We start from the raw sequence: 19,204 nt of genomic DNA on the forward strand, positions 1-19,204 counted from the left end.
GTTTGATCCGGTTTATCTTTTTTAATCTGATCACTTATGTTCTGACCTGCGGGAACATCTTAGCTGTGGTGCTTCTGTCAGACTTCAAATCACTGAAACAGAAAAACGTCTAACAGTTATGAATAAATACGTACGTGTACTACACCAAGAGTTGGGGTACACACATACCCACACAGGTTTACTGTACACCAAGAGTTAGTGTGTGTGTGTGTGTGTGTGTGTGTGTGTGTGTGTGTACCTGTGTGTGACACCAAAGCTGAATCAGTTCTTTGTCTCCATCTTATATTAGTAAAATAATAACTAGAACTTCTATTTCCATATAAAGTAAAAATAAAAATAAAATATCTTCTGTGATTTCAGATCCAACTGAGGAGCCACCGCCGCCTCCTCACAACACCATCGGCTCCATCGTGGCCGTGGTCATGGCATTGTTTGTGGTGGGCGCCATCTACTTTGTGTGTCAGAGGGTCCTCTGTCCTCAGATGAAGGACGACGGCGAGACGGTCACCAACGACTTCGTGGTTCACGGGCCGTCGTCTGTGCCGCTGGGATACGTGCCGCATCCGAGCTCACTGTCCAGCTCGCTGCCAGGTGATGATGTCATCCTGGGTCAAACATGGCAAATTTTCCCCGCTGCTCTTCTCAAACTGACTGAAAATCTGAAATTCATGTTTTGTTTAATAAATAGCTGCTGATTTTTGTGTATAAACCCATCGACAGGTATGTCCAGGGGGAAGTCTGTGATTGGCTCCCTCAGTATCATGGGTGGGAGCAGCGGCCCGCCCTATGATCGCGCTCATGTCACCGGGGCTTCATCCAGCAGCTCATCCAGCACAAAGGGAACGTACTTCCCACCGGTGAGAGACAAACACACGCTTACTCTCCCCCACTTCCTTCTATAAGACTCTACCTGCTGTCCTTAGCTGGATCCATTGATTGATTGGAAATGTGACTGTGCTGTAAATGAGCCTAAACTAGCAAACGCTGCCCCCCACGATTTGTCTGAGGAACAACTCTTTGTTTTAGGTTTTGTTAAAGACTGAAGTTATTAACAGTTATTTATTTTTTTGTTTTCGGTTTGAGCTGAATGTAGATTTGGATTCACACTGATTTAAAAAGCAGCTAACATTACAGTGTCTGAGTTATTTGAGCTTTCTCTTTTTAATGCTGCATGTTAAGCCTCTCTCCTTGTGGACTCTCTGGTCCTGGGTCAAATTGGTAAATTTATCTTATTTTTTTGGTTCGCAGATCCTGAACCCTCCTCCGTCTCCTGCCACGGTCCGCTCCCAATACACGGTGGAGTTCGGCTACTCCTCCAACAGCCCCTCTACGCACAGATCCTACAGGTCTGTATGTTTCTGTCTGTCAGGAACTTCCAAACAGCGTCTACTGCAGTGAATTCCTGAAATCCCTGAAGTGCTCTGGTTGTGTATTCAGAGGATTCCAGAGTAATGGAGCTGGTTTGGAAATGTAATCAGAATTCCTGCCACACATGCGAATGTTTACCCCTCGGAGATGCCTTCAGGGACCCTCGGCCTCTTTTTTTTTTTTTTTTTGTCAATTTCTTCACGTGAGACCGAGTGTGTGTTAATGTAGGAGGACATTTAGATTCTTGTGGAAAGAAGCTGCGTCTGCTGCTTTTTCTCAGCCTGCTGTAAATATTTGTTTTGTTTTTGGGCCACAAACCAAATTGATAATGACAGTAAAATGTTTGTCATGTCAGAGCCACAAAGAAACTAAATTGTGAAACCATTTTTCCATTTTCCTCTTAAATACAACTGAACAAGCAGATTCTTACGGACTGCAGCAGCTAACAGAAACTTTTTCCTTCCCAACCTGACTTTCCTCTCAGTGTTGCAAAACTAAATTATGATTGAATGTTGGCTTTTCATTAGAAGTTTAATCAGTTACAAACATCCTAGAAGTGACTTTGTCTGTTTGCTTTGTTGCCACAATAATTCAGAAAATGAACAGAGTCAGACATCTTCAAGTTAAGAATTCATATAAAGTAAAGAGGCATTAATGACTTCATGGAACTCTTTCTCCCCGGTAGAATGATTGCACAGCATAAACCTTTGAGGACAAGTTTGAATTTTAAATCTATTTTTGTTTTTCTCTAATTCACACAGGCTCAGCTATATGTGTACACCCCTCCCAAATATTTGGTTCAGGTGCAAATTTTAACATTTAATCAGGTGCGTTTGGTGGCCATTAACAAGCATCTGGCATAATTCTGGCTGATATTCAGCAACAATTCTTGGTAGATTGGTTGGTTTCCAGGCCCGTCTTTTAAGCACAGTACACAAAGGGTGGAGGTGTTGGCCTCCTTCATGATTTCCAGAACCGCCGCTATGCTTGACCGTTGGTCCAATGTTCTTCACTCCTTCAAACACACCTTGTCATTGTGGCCCAACAGCTCAGTCTGCGTCTCGTCTCTGAAGTTCCGTCCTTCCGTCCGGGGCATTTGACTCTTTCTCCACAAGTTGGAGCTGTTGCTCTGCTTTTCAATCATGTAAAACACATGTGACCTTTGACCTCTCTACACCAAGTGAAAGAAGCAGAAAAAAAATGTTTTTTGTTCTCACTCTGCCGTTTCTCTTTTTCAGCTACCGGCCCTACACCTACCGCCACTTTGCCCCTCCCACCACCCCCTGCAGTACCGACGTGTGCGACAGCGACTACACTCCGGGACGCCGGGCGCCGCTCAAGTCCAGCGCCGCCGCCAAGGGCTACACCAGCGACCTCAACTACGACTCAGAGCCTTTCCCGCCACCGCCGACGCCCCGCAGCCAGTACCTGTCGGCGGAGGAGAACTGTGAGAGCTGCCCGCCGTCGCCTTACACCGAGCGCAGCTACTCCCATCACCTCTATCCGCCGCCACCGTCGCCCTGCACGGACTCCTCGTGAGCCAAATCCCCTGTGATCCCCCACCCCCTCCTCACAGCTCCGCCCCCTCACTGTAAATAGCAATTGTGCATATATGAGGTAAAAAACGGGAAAGAGAGACTGATGTAACAGGAGGAGCGAGATGCAGGACGAAAAAGGGAAAAGTGAACCGGGAGCTACAGAACATTTGTACATTGAAAAGAGAAAAGCATATTTATATATTTTCTATACAGTGTTTACTGATAATGCCATAGAGGTTTGTATTAAGAAATTTGTACATTTTTTATGAAAAGGTTTTATTAAAATCATCACAAATATAAGTTGCCTTAAACCAGGAGAAAAGAGGCTGAAGGACACAAAGCACACAAATCAATGGGACGTTTAACTTATGATGCCAAATATAAAAAACATCGACAGCTACAGGGACAAGAAGAGCTATGCCCGGAGGCTCCTCCCATCGCCGCGCTGCTCTGTAGTTACCATGTAAACTGGATGAGGAGCGGCTGGAGAGAATGTGGTACTGGGTCTTTGATTTGAACTTACCTCTCCTTCTTTTACTGAACGGTTCGTCTGTGTGGGTGTGAGTCATGTGCTGGATCGTGAATCCAGGACACTCGGTCTGAGCAATAAGGCACATATTTACCAATAAATCAAACCAGAAGCCACTCTGAGTATCGACGACGCTGCAGGGGTTCAAACAACTGTGGTCCAGTCTCTGAGAGCCCCAGAGACGACACGAGCGTGGATTTTTTTTTTTTCCTGTTCTGTTTTGTTTGTTGGTTTGGTTTTTTTTGTTTGTTTCTGTTTGTCACAAGGAACTTTTTTTTTTTTTTTTTTTTTTATAGTGTCAAACACTGCAGAGAGTTTTGGCACAAACTCTAATGCACTGCAAAGTACTGCATGAGGCCAAATACAAGCGTCAATGGGAAAACTACAGTCATGACAAGGATTTGACTTGGATGTCCTTGTGAGTTACTGCAGCTTCATATTTGCCCTCCACAAACTACACGGACACATATGTTTAACCACCTGCAGCGCAATACCTGCTATATTTTGCACTCTGCAAACTTCGTGTAAGGTCTGCATATTATATTCAGCAAATTTCAGCTCCACGGCTCTCACTGCAAACTGTTTGGTGCTGCACCATTAACCTACATGCAGTGCATTGTAAACTACAGGTGTGAGCCCCTGTTACATTTTATTTATAACAAACTTCCACTGGCACCTGTCGTGCTCACACTGACCTCCACGCAGTGCTTGACAAAAAAAAAAGAATCTTTTTTTTCTTTTCTTTTTCTTCTTATTGTCACGTGTGCGCTCGTGTCTCTCCGGAGCCTCTGTAGACACGACACAAACGCATTGAGGCAGCATGACTCACATCCTCAACCCGGTTGATGTTCAGACAGGATTTAAACCAAAACGTACGCTTGTGTTTTATGTTCTCATGCCCGACTGCAACTGAAGCGAGCCAAAGCTGCACAGTGGACGCAGGAGGCGCTCTTCAGTTTCCACTTCTGTTTTGGTTTTTTTTTTTGGGGGGTTTTTTCCTCACGTGTGGAGGAAGCAGCGTTCCCCTTCAAGAACACGATGTTGTGCCTGACCAGCTTCATATCCTTTTTTTATGTTGTTGTTACTTTGAGGAAAAACACACAAATGAAATCCAGTGCCCACTAAATGCTATATAGTATTTTTGTACCACATATTGTGTAGATAACGTATTTATAAGCTATATAGTAAATCATTGTAAATCTATCCATTGAATTCTTGCAGTACTTTCATTCCGTCTTTTTTTATATTGCCTCATTATATTTTTCTACAGAAAATCACTCCAAACTTACGGTGACAATCTCCCATCAGTCCAGTCGAAGAACATATCCAGGTTTTCTTGTCTGTTTAAAGTTGCTCTGATGTTTGAAGGACTGTTGTGCCAAATCTTTTTTTTTTTTTTCTCTGTCAAACAACGTGGAGGTAGATGTTGGGACCAGAGGAGAAACATGAGACGCTCGTGTCTGTTAGTCTATTTGTGTCTTTGCGCTCTGAGTGAACTTCAATCTTTTTTTCATGAACCGTCAGAGAAGTTTCGTTTCCCTTCCTGCTTTTGAAGGAGATGAATAACACCAGCATGAATTCGAAGACAATCTGATGTTCTACACATTTTTTTTAATTATTTTTTTTTATGTCAGTCTTTAAGACATTTTTCTGGCTTTTTATTCACCTTATTGTCGTCAGGATCCAAATACAGGGTGCAAGTGAAAACGTGACATTTTAACATTTTAATCAGAACCCCAAACCACTGGCAAGCAGAAACTTCAGTTCGTCTTGATACTTTTGCTTGATAATTGTTTTGTGTTGTTCTTCCCCCCCATCCTTTATTCATTAAAACAAAAACAAAAAAGTATTTAATCTTGGAGTTTGTATTTAAAAAAAAAAAAAAAAAAAAAAGATAAAGCCAGGACTTTGAGATTTAGGAGTCTGAAACTGAGGGCAAATTTTCAGTCACTGACAAAATTCCGCACGTATCATGTAGCGATAAAGTGATTTTATTCTGACGCGTCCTGTTGAGACTAGCTGAATTTCATATTTCCACTGAAGTTTTCTCATTTTATCACTGGATTTTCTAGAAACTGTCTTTATGATCTGCAGACAGTAGAAAGTAGAAAGATATTCTGGGGTCAAACGTCTACGGAGCCAGTGAAGTTCAGAGACATGTTACAGTTTAATGACTTCTCAATATATTAATCTGTGAGAACTGTTTTCTTCCTAATAAACACCCCTGCAATATGTTTTGTTTAAGATATTTGTACAGATGCTTAGCTGCCACAGACAAAAGCAGCTTTTCTGGGTTTAAGGAACTTGATAAATGAACATAATCACATCATCTGCATATTAGCATTGGCGGGGGCGGATTATATTCTCATCAATGCAATAACATTACCCAGTACAGTACTTTAATCTCAGATTTATTTTCTTCCCCCTCTGGGACTTGAGGCCCCTTTGCCTGTTTGCTGCTCTTTAAAGATAACAACAGTTTCTTTTAAACTGTTACACCCCGGTTTTGTCCTATCCTAGTATTTTTAGCTGCCCACTGCCCCCCAACAGTCTCGATATGTGTCCACATCTGTGCGAGAGCTTCTTTGTTCTTTAGTTACAATGATCTGCTCTGGGAGAAGTTCTCATTTGCTCTCTGAGCTTTATCAAACTTTTTTCTGTACAAACTGTTGTAGCTGACTTACACTGTGTGAAGACAGATAAAGAAAAGATGACTGACACGAATAAAGAACTCATAGCATGAACCCTTGATTCGATAATCTGCAACGGCTCGGTCCTCTGTGTTCTCCTCTGATCGGCATTTGCTTCCATGAAGAGTTTTTTGAGCTTATTAAAGTCTTTGTTGTGTCAAGTCTGTGATCTGGGAAGTCAAATGTGAAGAAAATACTGTTAAGAATTACTAAATCTAAAAGCTTGACTGAAATTGGAGTCAAAACTTTTTCATATGATGGTAGGTTTAAGGATTTAAAAGGTACAAAAGAAACATTTGAGGGAATAAATGATGAGTTTACTGACTGGATGAGTACTGATAAATATTACATGGAATTCCACTTGGTAAATAAAATAATTTGGATAAATCTGGGTTTAAAGAGATGTGGCAGCTCTAGTTTGTTTGTTGTATTTGGGAGGAATTTACCAAGAAAACGTCCCTTCTGACTACCATCAGGCTTTGCAGATCCAGGGACGTTTCTGTGCAGATTGTGAGGAATGTGGATGAAAATGGTTCCAGGAAGTAGAAATGTAAAAAGGTGTTTTAAAAAAAAACATTAAAAGCACTTTTGTTCGTTTATTGGCGGATTGACAGGAAAACTGTCGGGATCTGTTTTGATCTTGTGGTGCTTCATGGAGACGACCAACATTTGGTTCGTCATGTTCGTTTAATTTCCACTAACTGTACGTTTTTTTTTTTTGTTTTGTTTTTTTATACGATGACTGCTTTACCTGTAAACCAGATGGACCTGTACAACCCATCCAGCTGCCACCATAAGCTGTTGTAACTCATCAAATGCTGTTTTTTTTCCTCTTTTTGTTAAATATAAAGTGAGTGAACTCTGCATCTGTGTCCTGATTCATGTTTAATAGGCAGAAATGCCAAAAACGTGGTTCTTTAGATTTGACAATACATCGAAATATGAAAAGGTACCAATAAATCACAGACTTAAGGCATTTGTCTTTAGTTGTAGTATTTTTTGCATCCTTAGCCTGATCATTAAGAACAGAAATAAAACAATGTTTACAAAACAAAAACTTTTATTGTGTTTAAAAGAAAATGGGAATACAACTGTCTACTGTAAGAAATGATAATATGTATGCCAATTAGGCTGTAGGCTGTGCGACATCAACTTTTGATGTTTGAAACATCAACTGCAGCTCTTCATCATTCCACAGGGTGGAGCTGTGGCACAAAACACCCACATAACCACTTCCCATAGTTCACAGTCACTGAAGCAGTGAACTAATGGGAACACCAAGTCAGTTGTGGAGAGAAGATAGAACGGACATGATAACTTTTAGTATTGAGTACATTTCAAGTCCACAGTGGAATAAATCGATGACAATCCTGAATACTAAAGTAAAAAAGAATGTTGAATCCCTCCTGAAACAAAAGTCTCTGTGTATTGATGAACATTCATGTATTTCTGAAATATCAGATGACTTATAACATAGATGCTGTCATGCTATATCTCAATGAAACTACCAACAACAGCAGTTGATGAGATGAGATGAGATAGCCTTTATTTGTCAGTTGCAAGTCTTTTGCTCACAACCGAGATGACAGACCTTGCCGACCGTACATACAATACACAAACATCACATTGGGGAGACAGGTCAGGCTAGGTAGCGAGGAAAAAAACATCGAAATGTGTAACACAGAAGGATAATACAGGAATGCACAGATATCAACACACCATAGCACAATAAACAGACAGCAACATGGGAAAGAGTTCCAGTGTGTACATCTGATCTGGGACCACTGCAATCTTTCGATTGCACCTCCAACTGACCTGATGTCCACATCAGAGGGGAGGTAAGCGTTGGAGGTGGCGTTGGATCTCGGGTAGGGAGGGTGATGCGTCAGTGAGTGCTTATCAGTATCAGTATATGTATGTGGGTGCGTGTCCATAGTTCAGCTGAGACAGTGTCCTTCGCCCTGCCAGGCTAAGTAAACAGTCTTCCAGCCAACCCAGGTGGCCTTGCATGGAATGGGACGGAACAGACTCAACACAGTCGTTATCAGGGAGTTTTTGTTCAGCTCCGACCTTGAGCCCACAGCTGGCGCCGAAGGGGTAGCCGCAATATAATGGTGATTTTTCTTTTACAAACAACTCATGAGAATTTCAAGCTGTTTTTAACACTCCGACACTGGTCTCTCAATCTTCCGTTGGATAGCTGCGAGCCTCTCCATGATATTATTTACTTTCAATTCTGTGGTCTTTTCAGGCTTTTGCTCATAGAGCAGATTCTGAGACCTCACGACCACAGCCAACTGATCCGCGATGTAATCCATGGAAGATAATCCAGTTATCTTCACATCAATGCAGACACATGGTTACCAGAAGCTTCTGGCTGATCTAATTGGCTGACTATTGTTTGTCATCAGTCTCCATTCATTGCTTCACTGTGAAAAACAGCCAGTGAGGAGGAGCTTTACTTGAATACCAAATGTATTTAGCACAATACTGCTGAAATTCACATGGACTAAATTGAACACTATACTGACCTCAAATCCTCTAGTGTGGACTTTTTACAAAAACAGCTGCTTTATATCTGGACTGCAGGTCCAGATGTTCCAGATGGGAGGGGCTGGACTTTAGAGCTGAGAGTAGAGCAGCACGGCTGATATCTGAAAACCTGAAGTCCCATGGTCTGAATGAAGAATACAATATTTAGGTGAATCACTTTTGTGGCCACAAGTGTATAAAATCAGCACCCCGGCATGCAGACTGCTGCTACAAACATCTGTGAAAGAACAACTCGCTCTCAGGTGCTCAGTGAACTCCAGTGTGGTACCATGATAGGATGTCACCTGTGCAACAGGTCCAGTCAGGAAATTTTCTCGGTCTCTTGTGCATGTTACTGTTGTTGGGCAGTAACAACATGTTCAAAAGATTGGTCTGTAACTACGGTGGCCCTGAGAGACCAAACGGACTGCAACTTCAGAAAACACTTGCGAAAAAAAAAATGCTGCAAAAAGAAAAACACCTGCAAAAAGAAAAACACTTGCAAAAAGAAAAATGCTGCAAAAAGAAAAATACTGCAAAAAGAAAAATACTGCAAAAAGAAAAACACCTGCAAAAAGAAAAACGCTGCAAAAAGAAAAACACTGCAAAAAGAAAAACGCTGCAAAAGCACACAAGACAACACGGAAATGTTTCTGGGGAGACAATAACCCGACGGACCAGTTGCACAAACCAAAACATGCTAACAAGTGCACTGGGACTGGGAGACACTTCAAAGAAGTGGAAGCGGGGCGGCCAAAGAGTAAACTTTCAAAAGTAAGTACTGAATATTATGTCACTTATTTATGTGCAAATGTTTAATAATGAAGAACATTAAAAATTACTGTTGCCCACATGCTGGCAAAGTTATGTGACATTAGCGATGTTTGTACTTACAGCGTTTACTTTGTTTTAAAGCCTTTACTTTATACGCCGTTCGATAGTCGACCTTAATCTTACAGAGAATATGATGATTTTGTGGAAAATTAAAGTCAGTCATATATCAACAAACACAACAGGCTGAAAGTCAGTGATGCTGCTCGGTTTGCAGTCCTGAATATCACGGCACAAGCAGGATTCACTGCACTGTTAATGTTAGCTATGTTATATTGCTGCCTCTGTTCGGTGGTGTCGAGCCAAACGGACTTTAACGTGTGTTTGAACGAGCTGACGGTTCACTCGTTAAGCTGAAAGAAAGATGCTTTAATCACAGGAGTCACACATGTGTCCACTGTACCATCTGGGAACTCTTCTTGTTTAGCACTCGTAATAACACAAACACTAAATCCTCTTTCTCTTGTGCTGTTTTGTAGCAGTGTAAACACCTGAGACTGTCACCTGTCTCTCTGTCCTGCACTCTCTCTTTTTCTTTCTTTCTGATTGTGGAATAAAAGTATGAACATGTATTTATAAGTTACACTTGTTTTTGAATCCTGCAGCTTATCACACATTTGATTTCCATGTGTGACAACTGCAAGTGTCCAGAGTGAGGACAGACTGAGGGACCCACTGCTGCACATCATCTGTGAGGCTTTGCACCCTTGATGATCCACCAGGACAAACTCAGCAGTGTGTGAAGAAGAGGAGGAGAAAGAGCCAGCAGCAGCTGACAGATGGAGAGAATAGACAGACTGTTCCCTGTTTGTGAAGGACTGCTAGAAAAGTTTAGAATAACTAATTGTCTGTCCTGAATCAGTCTTATTAGATAATGTTCAAATAATTTTATCATCCCAGTGTTTTCAGTGTGGGAGAAAGTACTCAGGGCCTTCAAGTTAAACACTATGAAAGGCAGAAACACGTTTAATACTCAGAAACCTAAAGTATGAATCAGCAGCAGAATGGACCTAAAAATAAATGTTTGTTTCAATTCTATGAAGCTTTGAGTATTTTGGATTAGTAGTACTGCTGTGTTTGTTGCATCATATTGCTGTAATTGTTTATATGCTTTATATATTCTGAGGTAAGTTGATCTATAGTGTTACATCATATTCTATAAGGATGTTATGTGTTTGTATACTTTCTGCCCAGTTTGATCCATTTAGCAGAAGTCAGCCTGTTTAAGGCTCTGATATCTATTCTGTATGACTTAAAGCAGTTATGACATGGTATGATTTTCTCACCCAAAAAAAAGGAATATTTAATATATCAGTCTACTCTTCATTCTATCAGAAACAGTTATCACAGCTTGTACATTTTGTTTTTACACATGTATGTAAGCAATGAGCCAAATTTAGTAATGCCAACATATTAAAAGAACAACATTTGTCTCTTATATATAATACATCTATAGATACACTGTCAAAGATACTTGTCTTTGAGTGAAGATTTAAGGTGATAGGAAATATAAATAAATGCAACTTGAATCTTTACTGAAGCTCAGTATTTGACACGGAGTTCAAACTGAAACTAGCTAATCTTAAATGACTGTTCAGTACAGAAATGAAGCCCAAAAATCATGTTTTACAGTCCTGTAGTCTCAGCCTCAGATACTTATCAAATCACACAAAGCTCATCTAGAAACAAATGTACAAAATATGTTCTCCTTCATTTCTGTCAAACAAAGCTGTATGAAACGTTTCCAGCTGTTAGTATCATGGAGTACGTGGCCCTTGAGGACCGTTAAGGCTGCGTATTTTAAGGCTGCAGACCCTGAATTGGGATACAGCCATACATACATGTTTTGGTTCGTGCAACTGGTCCGTCGGTTATTGTCTCCCCAGAAACATTTCCGTTGTGTTTTGTGTGCTTTTTCAGCGTTTTTCTTTTTGCAGCGTTTTTCTTTTTACGAGTATTTTTCTTTTTGCAGCGTTTTTCTTTTTGCAGCATTTTTCTTTTTGCAGCATTTTTCTTTTTGCAGCATTTTTCTTTTTGCAAGTGTTTTCTTAAGTTGCAGTTTGTTTGGCATCTCAGGGCCACCGTAGTAACACACCCATACATTTGTAGAAAAACAATGGGACAGATAGTCTAAATTATTTGTTGATGATGTCATTTTGTTTATTGCAAAATCAAACTGGTTACAGCATTCTCACATTATCAGTGTGTACAGTGAAAAAAACTAAAGCAGCAACATTCTTAGTGAAAATAAATGAACCCAATTTATGAAGAATTACAGTTTCATGTGTGAGAACAGTTTACATTTTGGATACAGGTTTTTCCAAATGCAGACCTTGTTGACTCTTTAATTTCTCTTTGATGAAATTATGGACTTAATTGGTAGATTGTTATGGCCCTGGCCATAATCTGTCTTGGTGGCTGTTTCTTTGTCTGTGTCTTTAAGTCTCTGCAGGACCCTGATTGGATGAGCTGACGGCTGCTGATTGGTCCCCTGATCATATGGTTGCTTCAAAATCTGTCACCAGCAGTTGTCCCGGGGCAGCCACTGACAGCAGCAGCAGACCTGACCCTGGCCTCCAAAACCTGTGACATTTGTGCCTGTGACTTTTGCGACTTGCTGAGTTCTGTATATAGTGTGTACATTAGTTTTCATTGTAAATAGCACATTGTAAATAGCACTGGAACAGAAGGGGTGAGCTGCCTTATTGTTTTTCCTTGCACTGTTTTCTCCTGTTTATCTCAGTTAGGGAGTTAGGTGTAGCGCTTGTCTTTTGTTTGGTTTTTGATTTCACATAGGGCTTTAGATAGCACCTCCTCATGACTTAGCTTGTTTTGTTTGTTATTTTGGCCTTTGTTCACCCTGGAGCTTCATTTCTCAGTGTAGAAAAATAAACCACCATTCACTAAGAAATTGGTTTTCCCTCTGTGTATGGTTTTGGGGACCAGGGCGGGGTCAATAACTCTTATGTTGCGTTCCTGTACCCCTAGTCTGGGGCGTAACAAGATCTATCTACTGTAACTGGGAAACTAAACAAAGAGTCGTTAATAGAGAAAATATTCTGGAGCTTAGAAAAGAAACTATTACATGACTTATTTGTAAGTGAGTCATTTCCCGACACCACTCCTGAATGTAGGGTTCCCCCACCCTTCTGTTAACTTTACAGATTCTCACAGTCGTCTTCAACTCTTTGTGTCTGAGGGTCCATGTTCATTCCTGAAGTGTGGAGGAAGATTTTAGAGTTCCTAGACAGACTGAATCCTGGAGATTCTGCTCTGTCCTCCTTTTCATCCACATCGTCAGTTGGTCTGAGAGAGAAAACATCAAAGTTAAAGCTTTAAGGTAAATTTTAAAACTCAAATTTAATACTCACTGTAAAACTTTTTATTTGTCATTAAATATTACATTATTTTATAATTAAAATATGAGGAATTCCATTTTGCTATAGTAGCATGCACCCTACTGGCATTGCAGCATTATTTTGAGTGAGCCATTATTTTGGAGTACCGTCTCCAAATTGAAGGCCAAGTTTCATATAATGGGGGATGTCAGAAACAGAGCACAAAATGGTTGTTCCAAAAAAGACAACCATTTCCTAAGCACTTAAGAACCATAGGTGGTTTTCTATAGATTTGCACAGTCCAAACAGACTGCACACAGCCAATCTCAGATCTTATAGGGCTGCCAGTAGGCCAGCATGACTGCACTACACCATCAAGCACAAATTTCCTTACTGGGAAGTAGTTTAATTTTAGCAGCTTCAGAATGTGAACTAATATTCAGTCATTAATTTCTTTTTGTTTTTATCTAAAATTCCAGCATAATGATGAACACATTATTAGAGATGGCACGATACCACTTTTTAACATCCGATTCCATTACCGATATCATAAATTTGGATATCTGCCGATACCGATATGAAGCTGATATAGTGTATTTTATAATCAATAAAACTTTTTTTTTAAATATCTGCATTTTGTATAAGTTCATACTCGAGTTTTTAAAAAACAAAACACTAAAGCTATTCTTTTATACCTCTACTTAGTGGAAATATTAAACAAACAAACTAACAGGCCCTCTTCTCTGGGCCTGGACTCACATGTAAAGTCTTTGTCTCGTTCCTGCTTCTTTCTTTTAAGGAACATCTCTAAACTCCGACATATGGTTTCCTCAGCTGAATTGTTCATGCATTTGTATAAGTAATGCTTTACAAACATTCAGTGATGAACTTATACAGTTGGTTTACTTCTCATGGATATCTTTCTCGGAGATGAAATGTTGGTTTGATAGCGAGGCTCCAAATGCTCAACTAGACTGCGAATAGGTCTCACACGCCACAGCCGCTCTATCACGTGACGCATACTGCTCCGACATGCTAAGGTCATGAGCTGGGTTACGCCATGTCGCAAGTTTTGTCAGGTGCTTTTGTGATATTTAATGGATTGCATTACATTTTTTATTTCTCTCCGATATCCGATCCAGTAATTTAGGTCAGGATCGGACCGATACCGATACGTAATATCGGATCACCCCATCCCTACACATTATGTGTTGCATTCATTATGCAAATGAATACAGAGCTCAACTGAGGGAGCTAAAGGTAATGCCATCAATCAATTGCCTAATCATAATACTAACTGCACCGATAAAATAGTATTATCAGTTTGTGAACAAAAACATCTTTTTAAAAACATTATTTTGATTTTGTTTTTAAATCTCACTTGTTACTAATAAATGTGATACCATACTACTAATGACCTACTAATTTTAATTCAGGTGTGTTGCAGCATTTGATCTATAAAGTGAACATCAACCTCAATTTAAAAATAATAGGCTGTGCCAGATTTTGCACTTATAGTGTCAAACTTTAACCACTGACACTTCCTAAGACAGTGAACATAGCATAATATTAACATATTATGGCCTTCACTCATAATATGCTCACCCAGCATGTGGTAAGAAATGCTCTTTTAAATTAATTTAAATATTGTGTAAGTCTGTAACACCAAATCAAACTTGCATGTCAATTTTTCATTTTACCAAAATGGAAATGAGGTTTTATGGTTCACGCAAACTATGTTTATGCTATTACAAATATATTCACTATATGCTATTAGTCATTGTGAATTTGACCATTTTTACAATGACTAGCTCAGGTTTTTACCTTTTTATATATTTTCTTTGTGGCAAAAATGCTGACAAAATATACCTACACTAAATGTGTGTAGAATAATATTGCTAAGAGCACCATGGACTAACTCTTCTCTACTGACCTTAAAAAACTGTAGTTTCACGAGATCAGACAGCTGCTTCTCATCTGAATCATGCAGGTTGTTTTTACTCAGGTCTAGATGTGTCAGGTGAGAAGGGTTGGCCTTCAAAGCAGAGACCAGAGTAGCACAGCTGATATTTGACAAATTACAGCTCTCCAATCTGAATAAAGCAAGCAGATAAAATCAGTGATAATTCATTCAGATGATTTCACATTTTAAATGTGCAGCTCAGGATTACTGCATCCAAAATCAATCAGCTCCTGTGAAATGAGTAGTGACTGTTCATTCTGTTATCGTGGATCATAATCATCTCAGCTACACACATGCAAAGGTCAGCATGACATTCAAACATATATTCATATTAACAGACATCATGCTGGTGACCTCAGTCAAGTCTCTTACAGGATTACAGGATCAGTACAATATAAATATGTTAAACATATAAAAATATGTGTTTTAATCTAGCTTTCTTTGTGTGTGTGTCTCCTTCATTATCTTAAATAAATCAAATTTTCCTTCTTTGAAAACAAACTAAATTTCGGAAAAGAAAAATGAAAATATAATTAAAAGAATATTTACAGCTTTATGGATGGAAGTAGAGTGCTTGGGAAAGAAATAGATGTGTAAAGACTTGTTTAAAACAAAGCATTATATTGTTTATTAGGCAAATAAACTAAATCATTAAATACTCAGTATTTGCATACAAATAATAACTAAAGAACTATTTTGTATTTCTTGTTTTGGCATTCCTGCTGGCATTCTTTTCCTGCACCTGTCTCTTTTGTTAGGGAGTTCCAGATAGTTTCTAGCTGTTTCCAAATTTGATTCCACTATATCCCAAAGCTTCCAATAAAATACAAGTCAGGACTTCATCATGAGATATTTCATGTTTTTCTTTACCCAAGTTTGAGCAGGCACATTGGACTTCTGTAACATTATTGTAATTATAAGTAACAGACTCTAAATGAACTCACACCAGAGTCTCAAGTGTACACTTTGGACTCTCCAGAAAACCACAGAGCTGTATGATCCCTGAATCCTGCAGATTGTTGTCACTCAGGTCTAGATGTTTCAAGTGAGAGGGGTTGGACTTCAAAGCAGAGACAAGAGCAGCACAGCTGATCTCTGACAACCTGCAGTTTTTCAATCTAAATAAAGGAAAAATAAACAGATAAAGTCATTAATAATTCAAATAGCTGCTTATTATTTAATTTCCATGACCATTGATGGCCTATATTGGACAGCAATGGACTCCTTTGTAAGGAGGTTAATTTAATTCACAAGTCAAACAACTGAGCTATCTCCAGAAATAAAAGCAATCCCATTGAAATTACCTTAGAGTCTCCAGTCTACAGTTTGAACTCTCCAGAGCAGTACATAGCTGCTTCAATGCTGAATCCTTCAGGTGGTTTCCACTCAGATCCAGCTCTGTCAGATGGGAAGGGCTGGACTTCAGAGCTGAGGCCACAATTTCATAGTGAGTTGCTGAGAGCCAACAGTTAGAAAGTCTGTAATGGCAAAAATATTAGAAAACATTATTATAAATAGGACATTTTATATTCATTTTGTACATTTGAGTTGGAGTCTTGCTGTTTGGCATTTTGTTATTCATATCAGTGGTTCATCAGTTCCACTTGGAAAGATGATCTCTTTGCCTGCTGTCAAGCAGTAAAGAAATTAAACCAAACATTTGACAGTATCAGATCTGAACCTTATTAAATATGATAACAATTAAATATGTGGATGTGGATTTTTAACATCTAAAAAAATTCATGATAAATTCTGAATCTTCTACAAGAGTTTTTTTTTCCTGTTCCAAGGGTGTTTTTCCTTCCTAATGTTGCCAAATGCTTGCTCATAGGGGGTTGTCTGTTAGTTAGGGCTTTCTCTGTATTATTTTAGGGTGTTGACCTTAAAATGTAAAGTGCCTTGAGAAAACTGTAAATAACCTGCTGCTCCTGCACATTAAAAAGATCCAATTTAGGTGGTTCAGCATCTGATCAAAATTACTGTTTAATGCCTCCTAGGTGAGGTGATGTCCAACTGGAAGGAAGCTTTAAAAGAGAGCATTGGGAGGATAAGCATAAGCACAATTATTACCACATCTGGGCTCACCGAAACTTTCTGCAATTCCTCACAGCTGGAATCAATCTCCGCTGTCCCTCGGGTGATGTGTTGTATTTCCCAAGGTCCAACTCATCCAGAACCCCTTCGGACATCTCCAGCATGTAGGCCAGGCCTGAGCAGTGGATCTCAGAGAGTTTCTGCTTTGATCTGTTTTCTGACTTCAGGTACTCTTGGATCTCCTGATGCACTGAGAGGTCATTCATCTCCATCAGACAGTGGAAGATGTTTATGCTCCTGTCAGGAGAGATTTCATAACTATTCATTTTTTTGAGGTTCTTGATGACTCTCTGGATGATTTCTGGTTTGTTCTCTGTCTGACCCAAGAGGCCTCGTAGCAGTGTCTGGTTGGACTCCAGAGAGAGGCCATGAAGGAAACGAACAAAGAGGTCGAGGTGGCCATTTTTACTTTGGAGGGATTTTTCCATGATTCTCCAGAGAAACACATCCAAAGAGGAGCTTTTCATGTCATCATCATTATAATCATCACCATCATCACCAAATAAATGAGGAAAAATATTTATCAGGAAGTCCTCCACCACCTGTGTCTTCCTTTCAGTGTGACAGTGGAACATGTAGACAGCAGCCAGAAACTCCTGAATGCTCAGATGAACAAAGGAGTAGACCGGTTTCTGGAAGATCACACACTCTCTTTTGAAGATCTCTGTACAAACACCTGAGTACACTAAGGTCTCTTTGACATCCAGACCACACAGCTCCAGGTCTTCTTGGTAGAACAGGATGTTTCCTTTCTCCAGATGTTCAAAGGCCAGCCTCCCCAGCTTCAGGAGAACTTCCCTGTCAGCCTTCATCAGCTCCTGTGGACTCGTCTCATGTCCCTCAAGGTACTTGTTCTTCTTCCTCTTTGTCTGAACCAGCAGGAAGTGTGAGTACATGTCAGTCAGGGTCTTGGGCAGCTCTCCTCTCTGCTCTGTGGTCAACATGTGCTCCAGAACTGTAGCAGTGATCCAGCAGAAGACTGGGATTCTACACATGATATGGAGGCTCCTGGATGCCCTCATGTGTGAGATGATTCCGCTGGACAGCTCTTCATCATTGAATCTCCTCCTGAAGTACTCCTCCTTCTGGGCATCAGTGAAGCCTTTTACTTCTGTTACCCTGTCAACATATATGGGAGGAATCTGATTGGATGCTGCAGGTCGGGAAGTTATCCAGATGAGAGCCGAGGGAAGCAGATTCCCCTTGAAGAGGTTTGTCAGCAGCTCACTAACTGATGACTTCTGTGTGATGTCAGACACGAGCTTCCTGTTGGTGAAATCCAATGAAAGTCTGCTTTCATCCAGGCCGTCAAAGATGAGCAAAAGTTTACAGACAGCGAGCTTCTCTGCTTTGACCTTCTGTAATGCTGGATGGAAAACATGGAGCAGCTCCAGAAGACTGTACTGCTCATCTCTGATCAGGTTCAGCTCCCTGAATGAAAGCAGAATCACCACACTGATGTCTTGGTTCTCCAAACCTTCTGCCCAGTCCAGAGTGAACTTCTGTACTGAGAAAGTCTTTCCAACACCAGCAACGCCGTTCGTCAGAACCACTCTGATGGGTCTCTGTTGTTCAGGTAAGGCTTTAAAGATGTCCTGGCACCTGATTGGAGTGTCATAGAGGATCTTGGAAACTGTCTCCAGCTGCCTCACCTCATGTTGGGTATGAACCTCTTCACTCTTTCCCTCTGTGATGTAGAGCTCAGTGTAGATCCTGTTGAGGAGGGTTCTACTTCCTGTTTCATCAGTTCCTTCAGTCACATGTTCACATCTCCTCCTCAGACTGATCTTATGTTCATCTAATACCTCCTGCAGGACAGCATCTGCTAAAAGAAACAATAATCATTGGCCTCATTAACTAATATTTGCATGGAAATGTTCCCATGCAAAATGGGCATGCCAGATTCATGAAACATGATTACTGGCCTCTTTTGTTCTTACCGCTGTGCGTTTGTTAGCACATCAGAGTTGCTCAGAAACAACAGACTAACACAATACAAGAAAAAGAAGAAAAAAGAAGGGTAAGAACCACGAACCCTAATCTATCAACCCCATGTGAGAAGCTCAATGCAGTGGAAAAAAAAGAGTGTAGTGTTAAATGTATATTGTCGACATATGACTGGGTGCGTTTTGTTCTTATAGTTTATATAAATAAAGGGATCACAAGCAAGGACATCAGGTAAAGACAGCATTACAACTGATGTAGGTAGTGGTCAGAGGGAAGTGCGAACAAATTCCGGTACAAAAATATTGATAAATCATGGGTTTTTTTTGTGTGATTTGTGTGTATGCATTGTTGTAAATGAGACCCAGCCTAACAAA

At 40.1% G+C, this 19,204-nt stretch overlaps 2 protein-coding genes and 1 long non-coding RNA gene across 6 annotated transcripts in view; 1 reads left to right on the forward strand and 2 right to left on the reverse strand.

Moving 5' to 3' along the window:
* Positions 1-6,989, forward strand: part of lrp6 (low density lipoprotein receptor-related protein 6) — a 46,516-nt gene extending 39,527 nt beyond the window's left edge. For all 4 annotated transcript variants that reach the window (XM_085138093.1, XM_085138094.1, XM_085138095.1 and 1 more), the window contains exons 20-23: positions 361-591; positions 721-857; positions 1,249-1,346; positions 2,607-6,989. In XM_085138093.1, coding sequence (XP_084994219.1) covers positions 361-591; positions 721-857; positions 1,249-1,346; positions 2,607-2,907 — 767 coding nt within the window. In that variant the 3' untranslated portion in view covers positions 2,908-6,989. The remainder of the gene's footprint in view (positions 1-360; positions 592-720; positions 858-1,248; positions 1,347-2,606) is intronic.
* Positions 1-19,204, reverse strand: part of LOC146499214 (uncharacterized) — a 170,900-nt gene that overhangs the window by 72,081 nt on the left and 79,615 nt on the right. The window lies entirely within an intron of this gene.
* LOC146499219 (protein NLRC3-like) lies at positions 7,212-18,718 on the reverse strand (the record flags this gene model as incomplete). The annotated part of the gene is made up of 5 exons (XM_085138257.1): positions 7,212-12,794; positions 14,760-14,919; positions 15,734-15,907; positions 16,094-16,267; positions 16,875-18,718. Coding segments are annotated over 5 exons (2,361 nt in total), but the record flags the coding sequence as incomplete, so codon positions are not given.

This window comes from Neolamprologus multifasciatus, chromosome 17 (genome assembly GCF_963576455.1).
Source record: "Neolamprologus multifasciatus chromosome 17, fNeoMul1.2, whole genome shotgun sequence".
Lineage (NCBI taxonomy): Eukaryota > Metazoa > Chordata > Actinopteri > Cichliformes > Cichlidae > Neolamprologus > Neolamprologus multifasciatus.